Consider the following 24,051-nt stretch of genomic DNA (forward strand, 5'->3'; position numbering starts at 1 on the left):
TTCTGTAACCTCTTCCATATCAACTGGTCCTTTATGAGCTCTCCAGTTTCATGCCGCGTTTGCAAAATGATTACCTACAAATATTTGCCTGTGTTACTTGACGTCATAACTGGTTTTTAGTATTCATCATAGTGTTATATCATAATACTGCAAATTTATTTATCCGATGCAACACGCTGCAGCATTTAGAGCGCATATTTCTGCTGTAATTAACAGTTTCAGGTTCACAATCGTAAGTTTAATGCTATCTTTATATCATGGTAACTGAATTACTGTAACATTTCCGAGTGGCAGAAATGGTTTTATGTGTTTCATAACCCAATAACTGAATTACTGTATTATTTCCGATTGGCAGAAATGGTTTTACGTGCTTCATAACACAACAGGCATGAACAAAAATATTAAGATTAAATGGTACACTTAGGTTTAATAGTCGAGAGATTTTCATCTGAAGAAAAGACACAAAAATCCAAAATCGGTTCGAGGTACAAAGTAAACAACACACTATTTGCTGATTTTATTCTGTCCACTCCCCTCAAATAAGCTGTCGAATGTCGCTTTGATAAAGATAAACCTTATTCATCCTGAAACTTCCTGGCAGATTAAAACTGTGTGCCGGACCGAGACTCGAACCCGGGACCTTTGCCTTTCGCGGGCAAGTGCTCTTCCAACTGAGCAACCCAAGCACCATCCACGCCCCGTCCTCACAGCTTTACAGTACCTCGTCTCCTACCTTCCAAACTTTACAGAAGCTCTCCTGCGAATCTTGCAGAACTAGCACTCCTGAAAGAAAGGATATTGCGGAGACATGGCTTAGTCACAACCTGGGGAATGTTTCCAGAATGATATTCCTTATTCATCCTCATTTAGGATTAAACTAGCTGCTGAAAAGATGCGATATTGTTTAAGGAACGTAGAGTCACAGCCAACAAGCAACGAATTGGGCTGTGGATTTAAATTTTTTTTCCGACAAACGGAAAGTCAAATGTCTTTAATGCACGAAACTGAACTGTAAGACGGATCATACCCATATATGTCATTATTAGTAAAAAAAAAAAAAAAAAAAGGCGATTCAGTAAAAACTCTTCCATTTGGTCCGTGTTTGCGTAGAAGAACAACAGCATCAAAAATTGAGTCCGCCTTGATGCAAAACACCTTGTTATTCGTTTATTTCATTATTTTCCCAAACTAGTTTCAGCGACAAATATAACAATCATCAGTGGTTTTTTTAATCCTATTTATTGTGTGTTACAACATGTTTTTGAGAATTATTGTCGCTGTTTGCGACATATTTTCTGTGCTCTTTTTTTGCCATTTTTTCGTACAAAGCTACACTGCCGAAAATTACGTTGTTGGGCAACATCCTTTAAGGCTCGCGGTTTTTTCGACTTCTCAATACATGTCGGGTGCATTCTATGTGAAGCAGAAGCGTCTGATGGCAAAAGAACAGTTATCTGTTCTTTCTTCATTTTGTGTCCTGGGGCAGACTTTCTTTTGAGGAAGCTAAGGAGTATGTAGGCAACATCTTGAAATTAACTACGACATTATAAATTTGGTCCATGGTGTAGCCTTGAGTATAATCTTCAAACTTTGCTTTGAAAACATCAACCACGTCTGGGGCTGCAGAGAACTTTTCTCCACATATATTCAATTGGCGAATGCCGTATCTGTTTTTATGCCTGTCTATCCGTCCAGAGCTTCATCAAAAATCATTTCCTTACCCGCCTAACAACTCAGCTAACATTTTAGGTTTTTATTGCAGTACGAGGGCAGTCAAAGCCATGCCCTGTTCTCGTTGTTGAGTGAACAAAAAGAAAAAAGGCTTCGCCTACTATTTCAGAGTTGGATTTTTTCACAGTTCTTCTGCAAGTATTTTTCACAACTTGCTCTAGAAATTCTGATTTGAGTTTCACTCATTCAGAAAGGGCAGAAACACCAACAACGTAATTAGCAGGAATAGTTTCCAGTAAACTTCCTTTTTCAACCACTCGCAAGCATAATTGTCGGTAGTGTAGCTTTGCTTGGTCTGGTAAGCCAGTTGGTGGTGAAGCAACCCAAGATCAGATCTTCACTTCTTCCCGCTAACAGCTTATTCTTGGACAGCACAGTTTTCGCGATTTCCGGAGGCATTTCGGATAACCCGAGTTTCGGTCAACCCGAGTTCGGTTAACCGCGGTGTTGCTGTATCACCATCTGTAACACTCTTTGTCTTCTGAGGAATTTTAAAAAATAATATCACATACATTTTGCAAGAAATTTAAATGCTCGTGAAAAGGGGTGTAGCCTACACTGGTGTAAGGCTTATCAGTGCCCGATGTGAGTCGTTCAGTAAATGAGGCGGAAAATTTGAAGACCAAAGCTGGTCTCTCTCTCTCTCTTTTTTTCATTTTTCCTCTCTCTAGGTAGAGCGTGCCGTTCGCTTATTGATCCATGGTGCCGTCAGGGACTTGTCAGCCAAATATCAGAAGAACTGATATTGGGCAGAAGGAGCGCCAATTAGGAAAATTTGTGAAGGGGATTTCCGGTTCCAGCGTTTGCCTTATATCGAAGGTAAATCTCCTGGAAACCTTGATTAGAGTTGGTTATAATCGGGAAGGGAAAACTATTTTTAGCTTTGAGACAGCATATCGCAGACAAAAAAAAAAATGATAGCCTAGTGTATGTGAAAGCGTATTTATCAGTACTGCCTGCAGTGTAAACTTGACAATTTGCTCGACATGTGCAGTGTACCTACGTCGCTTCGCTGCCGGAAGGCAGTTTCTGTCTTTTATACTATATTTACGCAGCAACTGAGGTGAGATGATCGAGTCGGCAGCTTTTTTCTTCGCATTTTCAACTTATATAAGTGAAAAATTTCGATGCAAGCGCTGTACTGCTCTTTTATGAGGGTTCTCGAAAACTGTTAAAATATCTACATCTACATCTACATCTATACTCCGCGAGCCACCTTACGGTGTGTGGCGGAGGGTACTTATTGTACCACTATCTGATCCCCCCTTCCCTGTTCCATTCACGAATTGTGCGTGGGAAGAACGACTGCTTGTAAGTCTCCGTATTTGCTCTAATTTCTCGGATCTTTTCGTTGTGATCATTACGCGAGATATATGTGGGCGGTAGTAATATGTTGCCCATCTCTTCCCGGAATGTGCTCTCTCGTAATTTCGATAATAAACCTCTCCGTATTGCGTAACGCCTTTCTTGAAGTGTCCGCCACTGGAGCTTGTTCAGCATCTCCGTAACGCTCTCGCGCTGACTAAATGTCCCCATGACGAATCGCGCTGCTTTTCGCTGGATCATGTCTATCTCTTCTATTAATCCAACCTGGTAAGGGTCCCATACTGATGAGAAATACTCAAGAATCGGACGAACAAGCGTTTTGTAAGCTACTTCTTTCGTCGATGAGTCACATTTTCTTAGAATTCTTCCTATGAATCTCAACCTGGCGCCTGCTTTTCCCACTATTTGTTTTATGTGATCATTCCACTTCAGATCGCTCCGGATAGTAACTCCTAAGTATTTTACGGTCGTTACCGCTTCCAATGATTTACCACCTATGGCATAATCGTACTGGAATGGATTTCTGCCCCTATGTATGCGCATTATATTACATTTATCTACGTTTAGGGAAAGCTGCCAGCTGTCGCACCATTCATTAATCCTCTGCAGGTCTTCCTGGAGTACGTACGAGTCTTCTGATGTTGCTACTTTCTTGTAGACAACCGTGTCATCTGCAAATAGCCTCACGGAGCTACCGATGTTGTCAACTAAGTCATTTATGTATATTGTAAACAATAAAGGTCCTATCACGCTTCCTTGCGGTACTCCCGAAATTACCTCTACATCTGCAGATTTTGAACCGTTAAGAATGACATGTTGTGTTCTTTCTTCTAGGAAATCCTGAATCCAATCACAAACCTGGTCCGATATTCCGTAAGCTCGTATTTTTTTCACTAAACGTAAGTGCGGAACCGTATCAAATGCCTTCCTGAAGTCCAGGAATACGGCATCAATCTGCTCGCCAGTGTCTACGGCACTGTGAATTTCTTGGACAAATAGGGCGAGCTGAGTTTCACATGATCTCTGTTTGCGGAATCCATGTTGGTTATGATGAAGGAGATTTGTATTATCTAAGAACGTCATAATACGAGAACACAAAACATGTTCCATTATTCTACAACAGATTGACGTAAGCGAAATAGGCCTATAATTATTCGCATCTGATTTATGACCCTTCTTGAAAATGGGAACGACCTGCGCTTTCTTCCAGTCGCTAGGTACTTTACGTTCTTCCAGAGATCTACGATAAATTGCTGATAGAAAGGGGACAAGTTCTTTAGCATAATCACTGTAGAATCTTACGGGTATCTCGTCTGGTCCGGATGCTTTTCCGCTACTAAGTGATAGCAGTTGTTTTTCAATTCCGATATCGTTTATTTCAATATTTTCCATTTTGGCGTCCGTGCGACGGCTGAAGTCAGGGACCGTGTTACGATTTTCCGCAGTGAAACAGTTTCGGAACACTGAATTCAGTATTTCTGCCTTTCTTCGGTCGTCCTCTGTTTCGGTGCCATCGTGGTCAACGAGTGACTGAATAGGGGATTTAGATCCGCTTACAGATTTTACATATGACCAAAACTTTTTAGGGTTCTTGTTTAGATTGTTTGCCAATGTTTTATGTTCGAATTCGTTGAATGCTTCTCTCATTGCTCTCTTTACGCTCTTTTTCGCTTCGTTCAGCTTTTCCTTATCAGCTATGATTCGACTACTCTTAAACCTATGATGAAGCTTTCTTTGTTTCCGTAGTACCTTTCGTACATGATTGTTATACCACGGTGGATCTTTCCCCTCGCTTTGGACCTTAGTCCCATTAAAAATAAACAGGATCTTAGGGGTACAAGTGCAGAAATTGTGACTATTGGTACCTTGATATGTACCCATTCCATTGTGTTTGTTGTTTATTCTCTGCGTCTAACAGTCTTCCCGCAAACAAGCCACATAATTTGTTAGCTTATGTTTTCTACATGATCGTGACTGCAGCACAAAGTGTATTACGCCTCACGGTATACACTAACAGTTTTGCATCCACGTGTCCACACTTCATCTGACATGCTGCCTAAGGGAAAATAAGCGTTCTTATCACGTGTACTTACAGGCCTAACCAGCCTAAAAATATACTAGTCCTAATAGCTATAAATATTAGTCTGCAAATGAAGTAAATACTGATGTAGGTTGTTCAGTGCACTGTCCTCAGTCACCAATAAAAATATCTGCACCCTGTATGTGAAACACTGCAGTGTTTCTCCAAGAAAATAAAATTATGAATATCAGTCACAAAGTCACTTGTCGCAGACCTTGGCTGGATACCTAGATCTATCGGTGTCACATGGAACATTTCGTGTATTGTAACCTAGTTACTAATTTGACCAACTAAATCTTTCTCGAAATCGAGGTTTAGGTAGATTTATAATGAAGATGACACGATGTCTGGATATGAGGTTAGTCCGCGACGAATGCAACCAGATGGTTCAAATGGCTCTGAGCACTATGGGACTCAACTACTGAGGTCATTAGTCCCCTAGAACTTAGAACTAGTTAAACCTAACTAACCTAAGGACATCACAAACATCCATGCCCGAGGCAGGATTCGAACCTGCGACCGTAGCGGTCTTGCGGTTCCAGACTGCAGCGCCTTTAACCGCACGGCCACTTCGGCCGGCAATGCAACCAGACTAGGGTTACTTTGGCACTGCAAAATAGGTACTGTATAGCTCCACAACCGACTGGTAAGGAATCAATAATTCTAGAATCAGTCACTCAGAATCTGTGAAAGCCCCAGTCTTCTTCGTAACTGGTAACAGACGTCGGTGACATTATGTGGTGATATCGACTGTTGTGCAATTTTTGTAGCAAACATCAACATTTCTCTTAAGATAATTATCGTTGATTATAACTTTGGTGTGATGTGGCTTTCCGGTTTGAGAAAGAATTTGGAATTGTAGCGAGAAAACATTTCATTTCTTACAAATATCGTCACATGTATGTTTACAAAAATGGCTCTGAGCACTATGGGACTTAACACCTGTGGTCATCAGTCCCCTAGACCTTAGAACTACTTAAACATAACTAACCTAAGGACACCACACACATCCATGCCCGAGGCAGGATTCGAACCTGAGACCGTAGCAGTCGCGCGGTTCCGGACTGAGCGCCTAGAACCGTTAGAACACCGCGGCCGGCTGTATGTTTACAGCGCAGTTTTCTACTACGAGGGTCACTCCAAATGAAATGCACACTACATGTTTGAAAGTTTTACAGTGTGTAGATACATCAGATAGGCACAATATTTTCATTTCTCCACATAATTTCCATCCCTCTCAACTGCCTTACGCCATCTTGGAACCAGCGCCTGTATACCCGCACGGTAAAATTCTGGACCAACCTGTTGGAGCCACTGTTTGGCAGCGTGCACAAGGGAGTCATCATCTTCAAACCTTGTTCCACGAAGAGAGTCTTTCAGTTTCCCAAAGAGATGATAGTCACAGGGAGCCAGGTCAGGACTGTAAGGCGCGTGTTTCAATGTTGTCCATCCGAGTTTTGTAATCGCTTCCAAGGCTTTTTGACTGACATGTGGCCATGCATTGTCGTGCAACAGCAAAACATCCTGCTTTTGCCGATGTGGTCGAACACGACTCAGTCGAGCTTGAAGTTTCTTCAGTGTCGTCATCAGACTTTATGGTGGTTCCATTTGGTATGATGTCCACAAGCAAGATCCTTCGGAATCGAAAAACACCGTAGCCATAACTTTTCCAGCAGAAGATGTGGTTTTGAATTTTTTTTTTCTTGGGTGAATTTGCATGATGCCACTCCATTGATTGCCTCTTCGTCTCTCGTAAAAAATGATGGAGTCTTGTTTCATCACCTGTCAGAGTTCTTCCAAGTAATTCATCTCCACCATACTCGTACTGTTCCAAAAGTTCGCTGCATACCGTTTTTCTTGTTTCTTTGTGAGCCACTGTCAACATCCTGGGAACCCACCTGGCACAAACCTTTTTTAACGCCAACACGTTCAGTATTCTGCAAGCACTTCCTTCCCCTATCCCAACGTTGCGTGACAATTCGTTCACTGTGATGCGTCTGCCAGCAGTCACCAATTCGTTAACTCTCTGCACATTGTCTGGGATGTGTGCAGTACGAGGCCTGCCGCTGCGAGGACAATCCTCAATATTGCCGTACCCGCTTTCATCACGTAACCTGCTTGCCCACCGGCTAACTGTGTTGCGATCGACAGCAGCATCTCCATACACCTTTGTGGTTGTTTCCCACTGTCTCGTTTTCACAGCACGGGAATTCTATGACAGCACGTTGCTTCTGACGAACGTCAAGTGTAGCAGCCATTTTGAAGACATGCTGTGACGGCGCCACTCACGGGAACAGGTTGAACTAAGTGTGAAAAAAAGCGGGAAGGATGTATGTTCTACACACTGTAAAACTTTCACACATGCAAAATGAAAACTGTATTTTTACAAAAATAGTGTGCATTTCTTTTGGAATGACCCTCGTAGATCGAGAAAATTACTATCAGAATTAATACGCAAATGTGATTCAGAGATAACGTCTAATCTTGCAGACGCTTGGAAGAGAGATAAACAACATCCTCCTCTCCTGAAAAGTGGACTGGCCATTTTTTTATTGCAAGCTACTCACATTCTAAATGAAGAAGCAGCCATTTTCGGTTTCGGTCTGAAAGACTCTTGTGAGTTTTTAAAGTAGACATGTGACACATTAACGGCACGGCCCTACGTGTGGGCTGTACAATGACTGTTCGTCGACCGCCCGGATGAAATGCCAGAGCGAATCCGGAGTCTCCTCGCCTCGAGCAGTGGTGCGCCGATGTGCGACGGAATAACTTCCCGCTACAACAGGATGCGGCTTTGTGGCTACGGAGGCTGTCCTCGATTTCGCGTCTCCGGGCCTAATGGGGAAACATATGGCAACAAAGAAACAAAATAAGTCTGCTCCGGCGAATGCAAAGACACGAGCGCCCCTGTTCTCTAAAAGCAGACAGCGTACTTACGCAGGGTGAAAAGCATTTAAACCGACAAACTGTGGGAGGTTGCAGGGGACATCAAAACAAATATTTTCCCCTAATGTCATTTTTTCCTATGAGGAGTATTTAAACCGGTAGGGGAAGATTTCTATGGCGGCAAATGAATTACACCAACAAACACTTTTCCATTTTTTTATGACCAAGAGACACCACATAAACACAACCCAATTTCAATTACAGTAGATTTTCAAACATGCCTCCATTGACACGTAAACAAAGGTTACACCGTCGGATCATGTTCTGTCTGACACTGGCAAAAACCCCAGGAGTATCCTGAATTGTTCCTGCTGCTGCTGCTACAATCTGGGCAACCAGATCCTCTTCTGATGCAACAGGAGTTGCAGAAACAAGGTAGCGCATCTCTCTCCACACATAAAAGTCCAGAGGGGACATATCTGGGGATCGAGCAAGCCATAGTACAGGACTACCTCTGCCAATTCACGTTTCTGGGAACCGTCGGTCTAGGAATCGACGCACACGACGACTGAAACGTGCCGGCGCCCCGTCATGTTGGAACCACATGCGTAGCCTTGTAGGGAGCGGGACATTTTCCAGCAATTTTGGCAATGGTCTGGTGTGAAAATTGTAATAGTGCCTGCCATTTAATGGCGTAGGTAGCAGATACGGCCCAATTAAACAGCCCCAGCAACACCGACCCATACATTAACGAAGAACCGCACTTGATGAGCGCTAGTAAGTGTGGCATGTCGGTTATCCTCACTCGAAACATGCGAATTGTGCATGTTGAAGACTCCATCACGCCCGAACGTTGCTTCATCGGTAAACAACCCAGAGGATGGAAATGTAGGATGCATTTCACACTGTTCCAGGTACCACTGCGAAAACTATGCTCTGGGTGGATGATCAACTGGTTCCAGGTTGTGGACACGCTGTAAGTGAAATGGACGTAACAATTGCTCTCTAAGGACTGTTCTTACATTCGTCTGATTCGTCCCCATGTTACGCGCAGTTGTACGAGTGCTGATTGAAGGATCCCGCTCCACATGCTGCAAGGCAGCTTCCTCAAATTGCAGCGTTCTTACCGTGCGACGGCGTCCCTGTCCGGGTAACCTGCTAAATGACCTGATCTCACGCAGACGTTGGTACACAGCATCAAATGTCGTATGATGCGGGATACGGCGATTAGGATATTGTTGTTGATAAACCCGCTGTGCAGCTCGTCCGTTGTGGTGCGCTACGTAGTACGCACCAACCATACCAGTGTACTCTCTCCAGGTGTATCGCTCCATTAGAGACAATGCACTACTACACTGGTGGACAGCAGTTGCCCACAGCTGAAGAGCGTAATACGCCCTCTAACAACTGAAGATCGTAATACGGCCTCTAACAACTGAAGAGCGTAATACGGCCTCCACCGGTTTAAATAATCCTTAAAAAAATGACATTAGGAAAACATATTTGTTTTGATGTCCCCTACAACCTCCCAGAGTTTGTTGGTTTAAATACTTTTCACCCTGTAGACGATAGCTATAACAGACACTGAAAGGACGACGGTGCATTCTGCAACAACTTAAATTGCTATTTGTCCAGGGTACATTTTTGCCCCATGATGTTACATTTCTGTTGTTAAGAGGAGTTGTAAAATATTATCCCCGAGTAAGGGAGTACAGTAGTTTGACATGTTTCATTCCGAAGCATCAGTGCCCAGCCCTGCCTTCTTCGCCAGGCGTGATTTGGGTCGGCATGTGCCAACATAAAACGTGGTGCGTGTAATGTTACTCGATTTTACGGACAGTCTTAGTTACATCTGAGCAACATTTATATTTATGTTTCCAACGGAGCAGAGAACTTCGCGGAGCGCTGAAACTCTCTGTAGAGTGTTAGGAAACTAGCGAAAAAAAAAATCAGCTAACATCGTGAACCTAGAAACCTTGCCGGCGTGTCATAACGTCCATCTACGTATACAAAGTTTGGAAACTAAACGACAATGATGCTACATAATGAGACAAACATTTTTGGCGTTTCATTCAGTTTTCACAGCTTATAATTCAGTTATTCTCGTTCATACTCCTTTGAGATGATTTAATTACATACTGATATACAGTATGTATACTGATATACAGTATGGTTCGAAACAACACAGTATTTTATTTAATAGGGAGTACTGTCTGAAGCTGACAGTAACCAACGCTCGCACCTGATAAAAAGAGTGATGTGAACTTTCTTTCGATTTGCAACAGCGAGCAGGGTACGCTAAAATGAACAGTAATGCATGTTTGATAATCAACCTAATTCTAATTCGTTTCTCATTTATCATTCTATTTTTACAACGACTTCATAGCCATTTCTATGGAACATAATACACTTTACCATTCATCACTGGAAAATATCAGATGTGTTAAATCTGGACGTCATCTGGCAAACTCAGATGCGTCTCTTCGTCCCTGAGAATTCCGATACACGTACGTTCGCATGCCACAACTACGAGGGTTGGAACTTAAATAGTGGCAACTATTTATTCACAACCGATAGAAAAGAGTTACATGTTTGCATCTGTTACTATCCTTCAAAGTAGTCACCAGCGTTGCGTAGAACCCTTTGCCAGCGATGTGGAAGGAGTAGTACATCGTCAGCAGAGCCTGTTCTGTTGATGGTGAGAATGCAGCGGTCTACTGCATGTCGAATCTCTGGAACAGTTCTGAAGCTAATGCCACGAAATTGTTCCTTCATGTTCTAAATCAAATCAAAGTCACAAGGATCTAAGTCCGGGGTGTGGTACAGTACTTTCCAGTGCTATCGACCGAACAGAGCAGCCACAGCTTGCGCTGTACGCACCCGCGCATTGTCGTGAAAAATGGGTGGGTTGCGCAGAAAACGTCGCTGCTTCTTTCTCAGAGCTGGTCGCAGGTGATGCTCCAAAAACGAACAGTAATACTGTGAATTGGTGGTCTGCCGTGCAGAAACGTATGCGTTAGGATAACACCACCACAGTCGTACACGAAAATCACCATAACGTTAGACCGCTCCATTCGCAACATCAACAGAACAGGCTCTGCTAACGGTATACTACGCCTCCCACATCGCTGGCAACGGGTTCTACACAACGCTGGTGACTACTTTGAAGGACAGTAACAGGTGCACACATGTAAACCTTTTGTATCGGTTGCGAATAAATAGTTGCTACTGTTTAAGTTCCAACCCTCGTATTATGAAGTGGGGCATAAAAATATTTGATGTAGATTTCTCGCCTATATTGGGAGAAATCCCGGAATAAACTGAAACAGTTTGTGTAAATATCTGAACTGGCACTTTAATAAATCTCTTTCTTTCCTTTATATAGAGATCTTGTAATGAATATCTGTATTTCACTTCCATTAGGCTACATTTAGTGAAATTCAGATTACTTGCTACTCCATCTGTCCACGAACGTGTCTGTGAAATAGACCCCCTCCGTTCCATACTAATTTACAGAATGAGCAAATTTCATTCACTATCAGAGGGCCTTGGTTCGTATCCAGAAACGGAACTAAGAAGCCCGATGTCCTCTGTCAGTCGGCGGACAATTAATCCGTCTTTTGAACGACTGTCTGATATTTCCGCTAATGATCGCAAAAAGTTTAGTCTTTAGACTACCGGTTTCCGTCAGCAATGACCGTCTTCAGATCTGCTGCAAATAGTGAACAGATTACGTCTTAGAACAATAAAATATGACATAACGAAAAATTATTACTGTAATGGATATGAAGACATGCGCCTAAAATATGACAAAGTATACCTTTTTTATAACATTCCCTACAATTATAGAGCCATAGTGGTATCGTCACAAAAATATACACAAAATCAGCATACTGTCGTTGAATTATATTTGTTAACCTACCGCAAGCTGCACATAGTAGCTCGAAAAATAGCGCAGAAAAACCACTCACGGGCTCGGGCCGGCCAAAGATGATCGTTAACCAGCAGAAAGAAAAACAACCGCTTGTCTCCCACGGGGAACCACAAGGAGGCAGTGACGCCAAAATATCTGCACGGTAAATGTGAACCTGCGGTCCGAGACGAGCACATCCACCGACTGCCGAGCCAGGAAGATCCCGTTGTGTCAGCAAGTGAACCAAAACCAGACGATCAACACGCTTTTGCAGAGTATGTAGTGGAGCGGAGCAGGTCTCTTCCATAGGAACGCCAACAGAGCGGAACAGTAGTTCATTGAGGTGAAGCCACTGAAGATGCCTGATGACACCAGGCAAAAAAAATTTTTGGTAAATGAATCGCACGAATGCCCAGTTTTAGTAGTCGGCTAATCCCGAATGCTGAACACCGCAGCGCTCCACTACTTGTGGTGCTAAAGGAGATGATACGCCCTTGCTTTCTTCCGACCTTTGAATTGATTTACTAGCCAATTATAGGGGACATTAAACTTTAATATGGATTCTGAACTATGTTGAAGCTCGACAGTTTCCATACATGTTAGTCATTGGCAGAGGCGAGAGAAGCGACAGGGGACAGAAAAAAGTCATAAGATCAATTGAGAATTGAACTGGGAATCTTTAGATCACTACGCTGACATTTAACGGCAGAAAAAGATTTATATCGCTTTCGAAGCAAAATTATGATATTCATTGCTCAAAGAATCGCTTAGCGTAATCGAAAATGCCTGGTCGCAATGGTGGCCTAATTCAGCTGCCGTTGTAAGTCTAAAAGTTAACTGCTTATTTTTTCCATTTGCGTAGTATCAACCGTCATAGTGTTTTATTGTACAGGGTGTTAGAAAAAGTTACGGCCAAACTTTCAGGAAACATTCCTCACACACAAATAAAGAAAAGATGTTATGTGGACATGTGTCCAGAAACGCTTAATTTCCATGTTAGAGCTCATTTTAGTTTCGTCAGTATGTACTGTACTTCCTCGATTCACCGCCAGTTGGCCCAATTGAAAGAAGGAAATGTTGACTTCGGTGCTTGTGTTGACATGCGACTCATTGCTCTACAGTACTAGAACCAAGCACATCAGTACGTAGCATGAAGAGGTTAGTGTTCATCACGAACGTGGTTTTGCAGTCAGTGCAATGTTTACAAATGCAGAGTTGGCAGATGGCCATTTGATGTATGGATTAGCACGGGACAATAGCCGTGGCGCGGTACGTTTGTATCGAGACAGATTTCCAGAACGAAGGTGTCCCGACAGGAAGTAATTCGAAGCAATTGATCGGCGTCTTAGGGAGCACGGAACATTCCAGCCTATGACTCGCGACTGGGGAAGACCTAGAACGACGAGGACACCTGCAATGGACGAGGCAATTCTTCGTGCAGTTGACGATAACCCTAATGTCAGCGTCAGAGAAGTTGCTGCTGTACAAGGTAACGTTGACCACGTCACTGGATGGAGAGTGCTACGGGAGAACCAGTTGTTTCCGTACCATGTACAACGTGTGCAGGCACTATCAGCAGCTGATTGGCCTCCACGGGTACACTTCTGCGAATGGTTCATCCAACAATGTGTCAATCCTCATTTCAGTGCAAATGTTCTCTTTACGGATGAGGCTTCATTCCAACGTGATCAAATTGTAAATTTTCACAATCAACATGTGTGGGCTGACGAGAATCCGCACGCAATTGTGCAATCACGTCATCAACACAGATTTTCTGTGAACGTTTGGGCAGGCATTGTTGGTGATGTCTTGATTGGGCCCCATGTTCTTCCACCTACACTCAATGGTTTCATACGGGATACTCTACCTGTGCTGCTAGAACATGTGCCTTTACAAGTACGACACAACATGTGGTTCATGCACGATGGAGCTCCTGCGTACGCTTCTCAACAACAGACTCGGTGACCGATGGATTGGTAGAGGCGGACCAATTCCATGGCCTCTACGCTCTGCTGACCTCAACCCTCTTGACTTTCATTTATGGGGGCATTTGAAGGCTCTTATTTACGCAACCCCGGTACCAAATGTAGAGACTCTTCGTGCTCGTATTGTGGGCGGCTGTGACACAATACGCCATTCTCCAGGGCTGCATCAGCGCATCAGGGATTCCATGGGACGGAGGGTGGATGCATGTATCCTCGCTAACGGAGGACATTTTGAACATTTCCGGTAACAAAGTGTTTGAAGTCACGCTGGTACGTTCTGTTGCTGTGTGTTTCCATTCCACGATTAATGTGATTTGAAGATAAGTAATAAAATGAGCTCTAACATGGAAAGTAAGCGTTTCCGTCCACAATACGAGCACGAAGAGCCTCTACATTTGGTACCGGGGTTGCGTAGACAAGAGCTTTCAAATGCCCCCATAAATGAAAGTCAAGAGGGTTGAGGTCAGCAGAGCGTGGAGGCCATGGAATTGGTCCGCCCCTACCAATCCATCGGTCACCGAATCTGTTGTTGAGAAGCGTACGAAAACTTCGACTGAAATGTGCAGGAGCTACATCGTGCATGAACCACATGTTGTGTCGCACTTGTAAAGGCACATGTTCTAGCAGCACAGGCAGAGTATCCCGCATGAAATCATGATAACGTGCTCCATTGAGCGCAGTTGGAAAAAATGGGGCCCAATCAAGACATCACCAACAATGTCTGCCCAAACGTTCACAGAAAATCTGCGTCTCTGACGCTGACATTAGGGTTATCGTCAAATGCACGAAGAACTGCCTCGTCCTTTGCGGGTGTCCTCTTCGTTCTAGGTCTTCCCCAGTCGCGAGTCATAGGCTGGAATGTTCCGTGCTCCCTAAGACGCTGATCAATTGCTTCGAACGTCTTCCTGTCGGGACACCTTCGTTCTGGAAATCTGTCTCGATACAAACGTACCGCGCCACGGCTATTGTCCCGTGCTAATCCATACATCAAATGGCCATCTGCCAACTCCGCATTTGTAAACATTGCATTGACTGCAAAACCACGTTCGTGATAAACACTAACCTGTTGATGCTACGTACTGATGTGCTTGATGCTAGTACTGTAGAGCAATGAGTCACATGTCAGCACGAGCACCGAAGTCAACATTACCGTCCTTCAATTGGGCCAATTGGCGGTGAATCGAGGAAGTACAGTACATACTGACGAAACTAAAATGAGCTCTAACATGTGAATTAAGCGTTTCCGGACACATGTCCACATATCATCTTTTCTTTATTTGTGTGTGAGGAATGTTTCCTGAAAGTTTGGCCGTACCTTTTTGTAACACCCTGTATAGGATGTAAGGTGTGTTAAGTGCAGATATTTTTATATTGGCACCTTAATATGTACACACGTAAGGGTGTTGCTACAAACTTTACGGCCTGTTTTTTTTTTGTGCATGGCCACAAATGCACCACTAAGTCGACTACATCCTTCAGTATAGACTAACCGTTTTGCGTCCACGTGCCCACACTTCAACACCTGACCTGCTGCCCATGTGAATATCAGCATTAGCGGCTTGCTCTTGCCACGTCTGCTTGGAGGTACTAACCAACATAAAAACATACTATATGTCAGATAGCTGTAATTATTAGTTTGCATAGGAAGTAAATTGACACCCTTTATACAGAGTGATTCAAAAGTAACTCTACAAATTTCGTGGGTGCACTTTATGTATCAAAGTAAGAGTAAAATGTAAATGAAGTTTTGTCTGAAATTGCTTTATTTCCGAGTAATGATGCATTCCGCAGCTCGTGGTCTTGCAGTAGCGTTCTCGTTTTCCCTGCCTCGAGATCACTGGGTGTTGTTGTGTTGTCTTCATCATCATCATTCGTCCCCATTACGGTCGGAGGAAGGCAATGGAAAACCACCTCCACTAGGACCTTGCCTAGTCGGCGGTGCGGGTCTCCCGCATCGTTCCCTACGCTCCTCGGAGTATGGGACCTCATCAATGGTGCATAATCTCATTTGTGATAGGCATTACATCATGGGCCAGTAGAAGCTTTTGGCGTGTCGTGTTCGCCTGCACATCGAATGATGTTGCTTTGTATACTCCTCTACACTGCTCGGTTGATTCTGGCACGGGATGCCTGTGTTTATTTGACACGGGTATAGTCCGTTGTACAGTATGGCGCTGCTGTAATGTGGCGGCCCCAGATGAACTACGTACATTCATTCTGTCGGTAGTTCACAGACTGCTGTCGTTGCGTACAGTACGAAGGCGTACTCATATCGTGAATACGCGAATATACACGTCCTTTATGACACAGCAGAAGGCAAGGCACGAGCAGCAAGACGACGGCATATGCAATGTTTACAGATAGACCGTTTCCAAACCATCAGACTTTCACAGCTATGGACAGGCGTTTAAGGAAATACGGCATTCGTGATGCGCCACGGTTACGTCGCCCTCAACTGGATGGAGGGGGTGTTGAGAACACCTTGGAAATGGTAGATGGAGATCCGACCACCAGTACCTACCCTGTAAGTGCCACTGTATAGGTTCCTCAACCAAATGTATGGCGTTAGCTTCGGAGACAGCAAAATGGTTCAAATGGCTCTGAGCACTATGGGACTCAACTGCTGTGGTCATAAGTCCCCTAGAACTTAGAACTACTTAAACCTAACTAACCTAAGGACAGCACACAACACCCAGCCATCACGAGGCAGAGAAAATCCCTGACCCCGCCGGGAATCGAACCCGGGAACCCGGGCGTGGGAACCGAGAACGCTACCGCACGACCACGAGATGCGGGCAGGAGACAGCAATTCCACCCATTTCATATGCAGAAGGAGGAGGAACTTACAGAAGTAGACTACCTTAAGCGTTACTCGAGCACTGTGCTGTTGATCCACTGTTCACTTGTCGGGTACTGTTTACGGATGAGAGCCTCTTTCCCCGTGCGGATATCGTGAACGCTCATAAGGTGCACTTGTGGGCATTTCAGAATCCTCGTGTAACTACAATACAAGGATATCAACATCGTTTGGCAGTGATCATCTGGCGTGGTATAGAGAACAATCAGTTTCTCGGACCGCATGTTATTGTACACTGTCTGACTGGCAGAGTGTGTCAAGGTTTTGGAACATCAGTTGAGTGGTCTGTTTCATAATGTCCCACTCGCTACACGAACCAGCGTATCTTTTATGCACGACGGTGTCCCTGTACATTTCAGTCGGGAGGCAAGAGAGTATCCCGATAAGTGGATAGGTCGTTCAGGACCAGTTGCTTAGCCCGCCAGATCTCTAGATCTTAACCCCCTGGACTACCACCTTTGGCGCCGCCTCAAGGAGCTCGTGTATGGTGTTACAATTGAGAATGTAGCACAATTGCACCAGTGAACTGAAAATGGTCGTGAAACTGTACAGAATGTGATGAACAGAGCCCGCAACATTCAAAGAGCGAGGAGACGTCAAGGACATCATCGTCTTCGTCTACATGGACATAATTTTGAACATGTTCTGGGGTAAATGTACAGTATGTAACTGGGTTGAATTTAGGGTCGCTTAGTGTAGTTGCTTTCTGAGAAGAATTAATTTTGTGTTGTTTGTGTTTCTCTTGTGATCCCTACTCTGCTGCATAACTCTGAAATAAAGAAATTTCAGAAAAAAACTTTATTTAACATTTTATACTTGTTTGGATGCAATAATTACTCCCACGAAGCGTGTACAGCTAGTTAAAACTGTGTGCCGGACCGAGACTCAAACTCAGGACCTTTGCCTTTCGCGGGCAAGTGCTCTACCAACTGAGCTACCCAAGCACGACTCACGACCCGTCCTCACAGCTTTAATTCCTCCCGTACCTCGTCTCCTACCTTCCAAACTTCGCAGAAGCTGTTCTGTGAACCATACAAAACTAGCGCTCCTGGAAGAATGGATATTGCGGAGACATGGCTTAGCCACAGCCTGTGGGATACTTCCAGAATGAGATTTTCACTCTGCAGCGGAGTGTGCGCTGATATGAAACTTCCTGGCAGATTAAAACTGTGTGCCGGACCGGCGCACACTCCGCTGCAGAGTGAAAATCTCATTCTGTTTCCAGCTACTTTTGAATCACCCCGTATTTTCTTTGGAACACTGTATTAGTTGCTGCGCGGAGAGAAGATAAAAGCCGAGCTTGTTTCAAAATGGTTGCTGACGGTCTGGATGGCAGTAGTAGTAAACAGCGCAACGAGCCGCGACAGCGATCAACAACATCCCGTACTGTGGCTGTGCCTGGGGTGCGCGGCCCACATGGAGTTCCTCCTGTTGTCGCCGGCCCGGCCCTTGACGTGGGCGGCGTCCGGCAGCTTGGGCCACAGGTAGGGCGACGACAGCCTCTTGCTGATGTGCGACGGCAGCGTCCGGAAGCTGCGGCTGTGGACGGCGTCGCCGAGGCTGTGGTTGTGGTTGCCGCGCAGCACGACCGCCTCGTGCGCCAGCTCCTCCAGCTCGGACAGCGACGACGAGCGGCGCACGGCGGAGCGCTGCGGCGGCGCCGCCTCCCGCGCCGCCCCCGCCGCCGCCCCCGCGTGGCGGCGCTGGCGCAGCTGCTGCTGCTCGCTGAGCAGGCCCAGCACGGACACGACCTTGGGCGGCGGGGGCGGCTGCGCGCTCAGCAGCTTCTCGGCGCACGCGTCCGGGGGCGGCGTGCGCAGCACGGGCACGCGGACCGCCTGCGGGGGCGGCGCCGGGGGCGGCGCCGCGTCCGTCTTGAAGCGGAGACGCAGCAGCCGCGCGCGCCGCAGTGACGCGCTCAGCCCCGAGTTCCGCTTGCGCTGCGAGAGCTCCATCTCAGGCGCCCGGCGAAGTCGTCAGCCGTTGTCGTAGGTCCGGCACGCGCTCATAGTCTCCACTTCTTCACTCGTCGCGCGTACGAACGAAACCACTGTGCGAGGACGTCGAACTCGGATTCCCGTTTACTTGCACTCTCTTATCACGTCAACGTTATCACTCGATGCACAAACTCGCTTACAACAATCCGACAGTAGATGCGGAGAACAGTTTAAGGAAAACCTAAAGAAGAACAAACAAACTCAAAGTAACTCAACGAGGGAAGCAGATACAATATACAGGGTAAAATTACTAAATAAGCAGCAACCAGTCGCAAAATCATGTTTTCTTTATTTACTTTTGCAAACCGATTTCAACTGATTAACAGCCATCATCGGTGCTTTCAACGTATATGGTCCCTGAGTAGTAACACAGCCTAAAGCACAGGTCAAACATAAAGTCTATGTTTGATCTGTGCTTTAGACAGTGTTACTACTCAGGGACCATATACGTTGAAAGCACCGATGATGACTGTTAATCAGTAGAAATCGATTTGCAAAAGTAAATAAAGAAAACATGATTTTGCGACTGGTTGCTGCTTATTTAGTAATTTTATGGTTTACGGTCGCTGCACAACTTGGGAACCACATGGAGCCTACCATTCAGATATACAGGGTAAACTAGAACTCCACCGACAAACTTTCAGAAGTGATAATATGGAGAAATGAGAAAAGAATGTCTAGTAAGCAAGGGATCTAAAATGCGTACGTTAATAACTATAAGCATTTGTTCACCTCCTTCATTGAATAAGTGTTCATAGATCTCAAGAGAAGCATTTAAGAACGCAAGCTTACATCTACATCATGCGCCACACGCCACCTAATGTGTGGCGTAGATTACTCTTCTGGTACCACTGATTCCCCCCCCCCTCCTCCCCCTTCCCTGTTCCACTCGCGAATAGAGCATGGCAAGAATGACTGTGGGTAAGCCTCTGTACTGGCTCTAATTTCTCGGATTTTCTCGTCGCCGTCATTTCGCGAGATGTATGTGGGATGAAGTACTATGTTCTCCGACTCTTCCCGGAAAGTACTCCCTCAAAATTTCAAGAATAAACCTCACAGTGATGCACAACGACTCTCTTGTAACGTCTGCCACAGGAGAATGTTGAGAATCTCTGTAACAACTCTCGCACCTTCCTGTGACGAAAGGCGCTGCTCTCCGTTCGATGTTCTGTTTCTTCCATCAGTCCCACCTGGTAACGATCCCACACTGATGATGATGATGATGTTGGTTTCCGGGGCGCTGAACATCGTGATCCCCAGCGCCCGTATAATTTCCAAATCTTTCCATTTCCAGTCTCGGCACTTCTCGAATGACGATGAGATGATGAGGACGACACGGACACACAGTCTCCGGGCGGAGAACCCCACACTAATCAACAGTATTCAAGAAACTGTTGAAAAAACGCCATACAAGCCACTTCGTCCTTGGATGAGTTGGATAATTTATTGAACTTTTCTTCTTGTTGGGCCCATACTAGCTCCTCCCAAAATATGCAAAGACCCAGAAGAAGGCCGCTGCAACCGTGGCCGAAATGTTGGTTTTTTTCTGCAGCAGCAGTAGTTTTATACATTATGACGCGGTACCATACCCAGAAAACTAGATGAAGTAGATGAGGTGTATTTCACAGTATCGATGATGAACAAGTGCAAGTATGCGTTTTAGACCCCATGTTTACTGGACTTTTTTTTCTTTTTTTGGAGCGTATTACCACCTCTGCGAGTTTGTCGGTGGAGTTCTGGTTCACCCTGTGGATTATATTTAATGTATAAAATAGTCTAGATCATGCGCTACGACTGATTTCTGTCAAATTAGGTCTTCTTCAGATTTAGGACTAAAAAACAGAGAACTATTGCTATCACGACGTCAGCTGGTGTGCACAGTGAGTTGTAACATCGCACGCCAGCCACATAACGTACAGTAATTCGAAGCCAATCTTAAAATTGAAAATTGTCATTAAACTCCTGACATTAAAACCGATCGATATTCATTATACTGAGTCAAATCGTGTACTCAGGTTCGTAACCGCTGATTGTAAGGATGGACATTACTAAGGAAGGGCACGCTCTGTTCTGTAGGATTTCCCAGAAGTAGCAACTCTAAACTGTAAGATGTGACAATGTATAAAGTTGTAAAGGGCGACAACGAAAACTGGACCTGAAATAATGTGCTAAACACGCTTTATTATCTATCAAAAGGTACTCTTCAGAATGTTGAACAGCCGTTGTATAATGTTGAGATGTATAAGCTTGCACCCATCTTAACTTTATACAACGGCTGTTCAACGATCTGTAGAGTACCTTTTGATGGATAGTAAAGCGTGTTTACCGAGATCTAGTGTCTACAGGGTGATTATTATTAACGTTTAAAAAAAACCCTGAAGCGACTTTATATGATGCTGAGACATGTGGTCTAATATCAGACACGTGGGAACGTAAATGTCGGAAAATACCTCAAAAGTGGATGAAAATGTTGAACGTGTGAAGTCACCAGGTGACGTGCACTGCACGTTCAGCGGTTGGACTTGTGGATCATGCGGTCGCCGGTGTGGGGCAGTGCTACACATCGCTCCTCTAGGCTTCGTTCTTTCATTAACCGATGTGATACGGTAGCTGTCGCGGCAGTGGTAATACAATACTACAACGAATCGGTTTACATTTAACGACCTTGCCGACATGCAGCTCTATTGTGGTGCTGCTAATTCCAATACGCTTGCAATAAGAAGGATTTACGCAGATCCTTTCTCACAGCTTCTTTTACCTTCTCGTGTATCGTTTGGTACTGCGGATCATCGAATGCGTGAAACAGGGATCATGCGCGTAAGTAATTACTGAAGGCGGAAAAATGCATTGGGGGAAGGTAATACAGTGTTCAGACAGGCTGTGTTCTGAAGTCTAGGGTAATTATCAGACAAGATCTAACGTGTGAAATAATTTCTACGTTGTTAATAATTGTTTTATGGGTTTTTATGTTAACAATCAAGAAGTATGTTTTGCAAATACGTACAGTAGCTTAAAACCTTGTTTCGAGAGTTTAAACGTAGAAGCTTCCCCACTCATACTGTATTTGAAGCTGCTCCCGTCGCATGTATATGTTTATCATTAATTTCAATCTTACATGGTCTCGGACGTACCGGTATAAGAGACCAAATGGAGGGAGCTACGTTGGCGCGATACAACAGGACCCTGACACGGAAACGAGTACACGGCAAGCCGCTGGCCAGTGGCGTACTTCGTTGTCAACGGTGTGGCGTGCGTGGAACGGAAAGGCTTAAAAGCCTACAACAAGGCTAAAATGCACAAGTTGTGCGCCTCGTACTGAATTTAGTGAATGGTTTCGTGCGCGATAGCAAGAGGACACTACTTTTACTTCTGTTGTTATCTTTACCGACAAAGTGACATTTAATGAAGAAGCAGTGGTTAGAAAAGGAGTGAGGCACGGTTGTAGCCTCTCCCCGATGTTATTCAACCTGTATATTGAGCAAGCAGTAAAGGAAACAAAAGAAAAATTCGGAGTAGGAATTAAAATCCATGGTGAAGAAATAAAAACTTTAAGATTCGCCGATGACATTGTAATTCTGTCAGAGACAGCAAAGAACTTGGAAGAGCAGTTGAACGGAATTGACAGTGTCTTGAAAGGAGGATATAAGATGAACATCAACAAAAGCAAAACGAGGATAATGGAATATAGTCGGCCGGCCGGTGTGGCCAAGCGGTTCTAGGCGCTACAGTTTGGAACCGCGTGACCGCTACGGTCGCAGGTTCGAATCCTGCCTCGGGCATGGATGTGTGTGATGTCCTTAGGTTAGTTAGGTTTAAGTAGTTCCAGGTTCTATGGGACTGATGACCACAGATGTTGTGTCCCATAGTGCTCAGAGTCATTTTTTGGAATATAGTCGAGTTAACTCGGGTGATGCTGAGGGAATTAGATTGGGAAATGAGACACTTGAAGTAGTAAAGGAGTTTTGCTATTTGGGAAGCATAATAACTGATGATGGTCGAAGTAGAGAGGATATAAAATGTAGACTGTCAATGGCAAGGAAAGTGTTTCTGAAGAGGAGAAATTTGTTAACATCGAGTATAGATTTAAGCGTCAGGAAGTCGTTTCTGAAAAGTATTTCTATGGAGTGTAGCCATGTATGGAAGTGAAACATGGACGATAAGTAGTTTGGACAAGAAGAGAATAGAAGCTTTCGAAATGTGGTGCTGCAGAAGAATGCTGAAGATTAGATGGGTAGGTCACATAACTAATGAGGAGATATTGTATAGAATTGGGGAGAAGAGGAGCTAGTGGCACAACTTGACTAGAGGAAGGGATCGGTTGGTGGGACATGTTCTGAAGCATCAAGGCATCACCAATTTAGTATTGGAGGGCAGCGTGGAGGATAAAAATCGTAGAGGGAGACCAAGACATGAATACATTAAGCAGATTCAGAAGGATGTAGGCTGCAGCACGTACTGGGAGATGAAGCAGCTTGCACAGGATAGAGTAGTATGGAGAGCTGCATCAAACCAGTCTCAGGACTGAAGACCACAACAACACCAACAATGAAGAAGGAATCTTCAATACCAAAAGTAACATTTATTGGTCCGATGCTAACCCCCATAAAATGTATGAGCACGGCTGGAAAGACAAATTTAAGATTAATACTTGGGTGGGAATTTTAGGCAGCCAAATAATATGAACGAACAGGTTACCTGATAAAGCAAATGACCCTAATTACTCACTCTTTTTAAGGAAGGTTCTGCTAGAGCTACTTGAAGATGTTTCTCTGAAAGTAAGAGAAAACATGGGGCTACATCAGGATACAGCTCCCCCGCACTATGCCATCGCAACAAGAAACTGCTTAAACCAGGTGTATCCAGATAGGTGGATTGGGAAATGCGGGCCAGTCTAGATTCCAGCAAGATCCCCGAATTTAAACCCACATTTATTTTTATTTATTTATTTATTTATTTTTTGTGGTTGGTGTGAAGGAGATAGTTTACAGCACACCAGCAGTGTCCCAAATGAACTAACAGCCCGCGTAGCCAAATGACCGCTGTAGAGATCCAAAATACGGAGGGTGTTTTCGAGCGCGTGCTTGAAAGGATGACAGAGCGAAGCAGTACTTGTACTCAAGCACACAATACAAATTTCAAACGCCTTTTAAATGTGATCTGTTGCAAACGTAGAAGTTACAGAATTATTGTCCTAGCTGTACTCAAGTAAATGTTGTTTTGTTTTGTGTTTCTTTCCTTTTGCCCAATTTTTTTTATCTTATCTCAAAGCAGACACA

At 44.5% G+C, this 24,051-nt stretch overlaps 1 protein-coding gene across 6 annotated transcripts in view; it reads right to left on the reverse strand.

Moving 5' to 3' along the window:
• The window catches only part of LOC126235685 (ankyrin repeat and fibronectin type-III domain-containing protein 1), a 760,613-nt gene that overhangs the window by 212,714 nt on the left and 523,848 nt on the right, over window positions 1-24,051 (reverse strand). The window contains exon 1 of one of the 6 annotated variants that reach the window (XM_049944423.1): window positions 18,166-18,335. The exons of the other annotated variants lie outside the window; for them this stretch is intronic. Within the exon in view, the coding sequence (XP_049800380.1) occupies window positions 18,166-18,196 (31 nt within the window). The 5' untranslated portion in view covers window positions 18,197-18,335. Of the gene's footprint in view, window positions 1-18,165; window positions 18,336-24,051 lie in introns of those variants that run through there. 6 annotated transcript variants of the gene reach the window in all.

Source organism: Schistocerca nitens, chromosome 2, assembly GCF_023898315.1.
Source record: "Schistocerca nitens isolate TAMUIC-IGC-003100 chromosome 2, iqSchNite1.1, whole genome shotgun sequence".
Lineage (NCBI taxonomy): Eukaryota > Metazoa > Arthropoda > Insecta > Orthoptera > Acrididae > Schistocerca > Schistocerca nitens.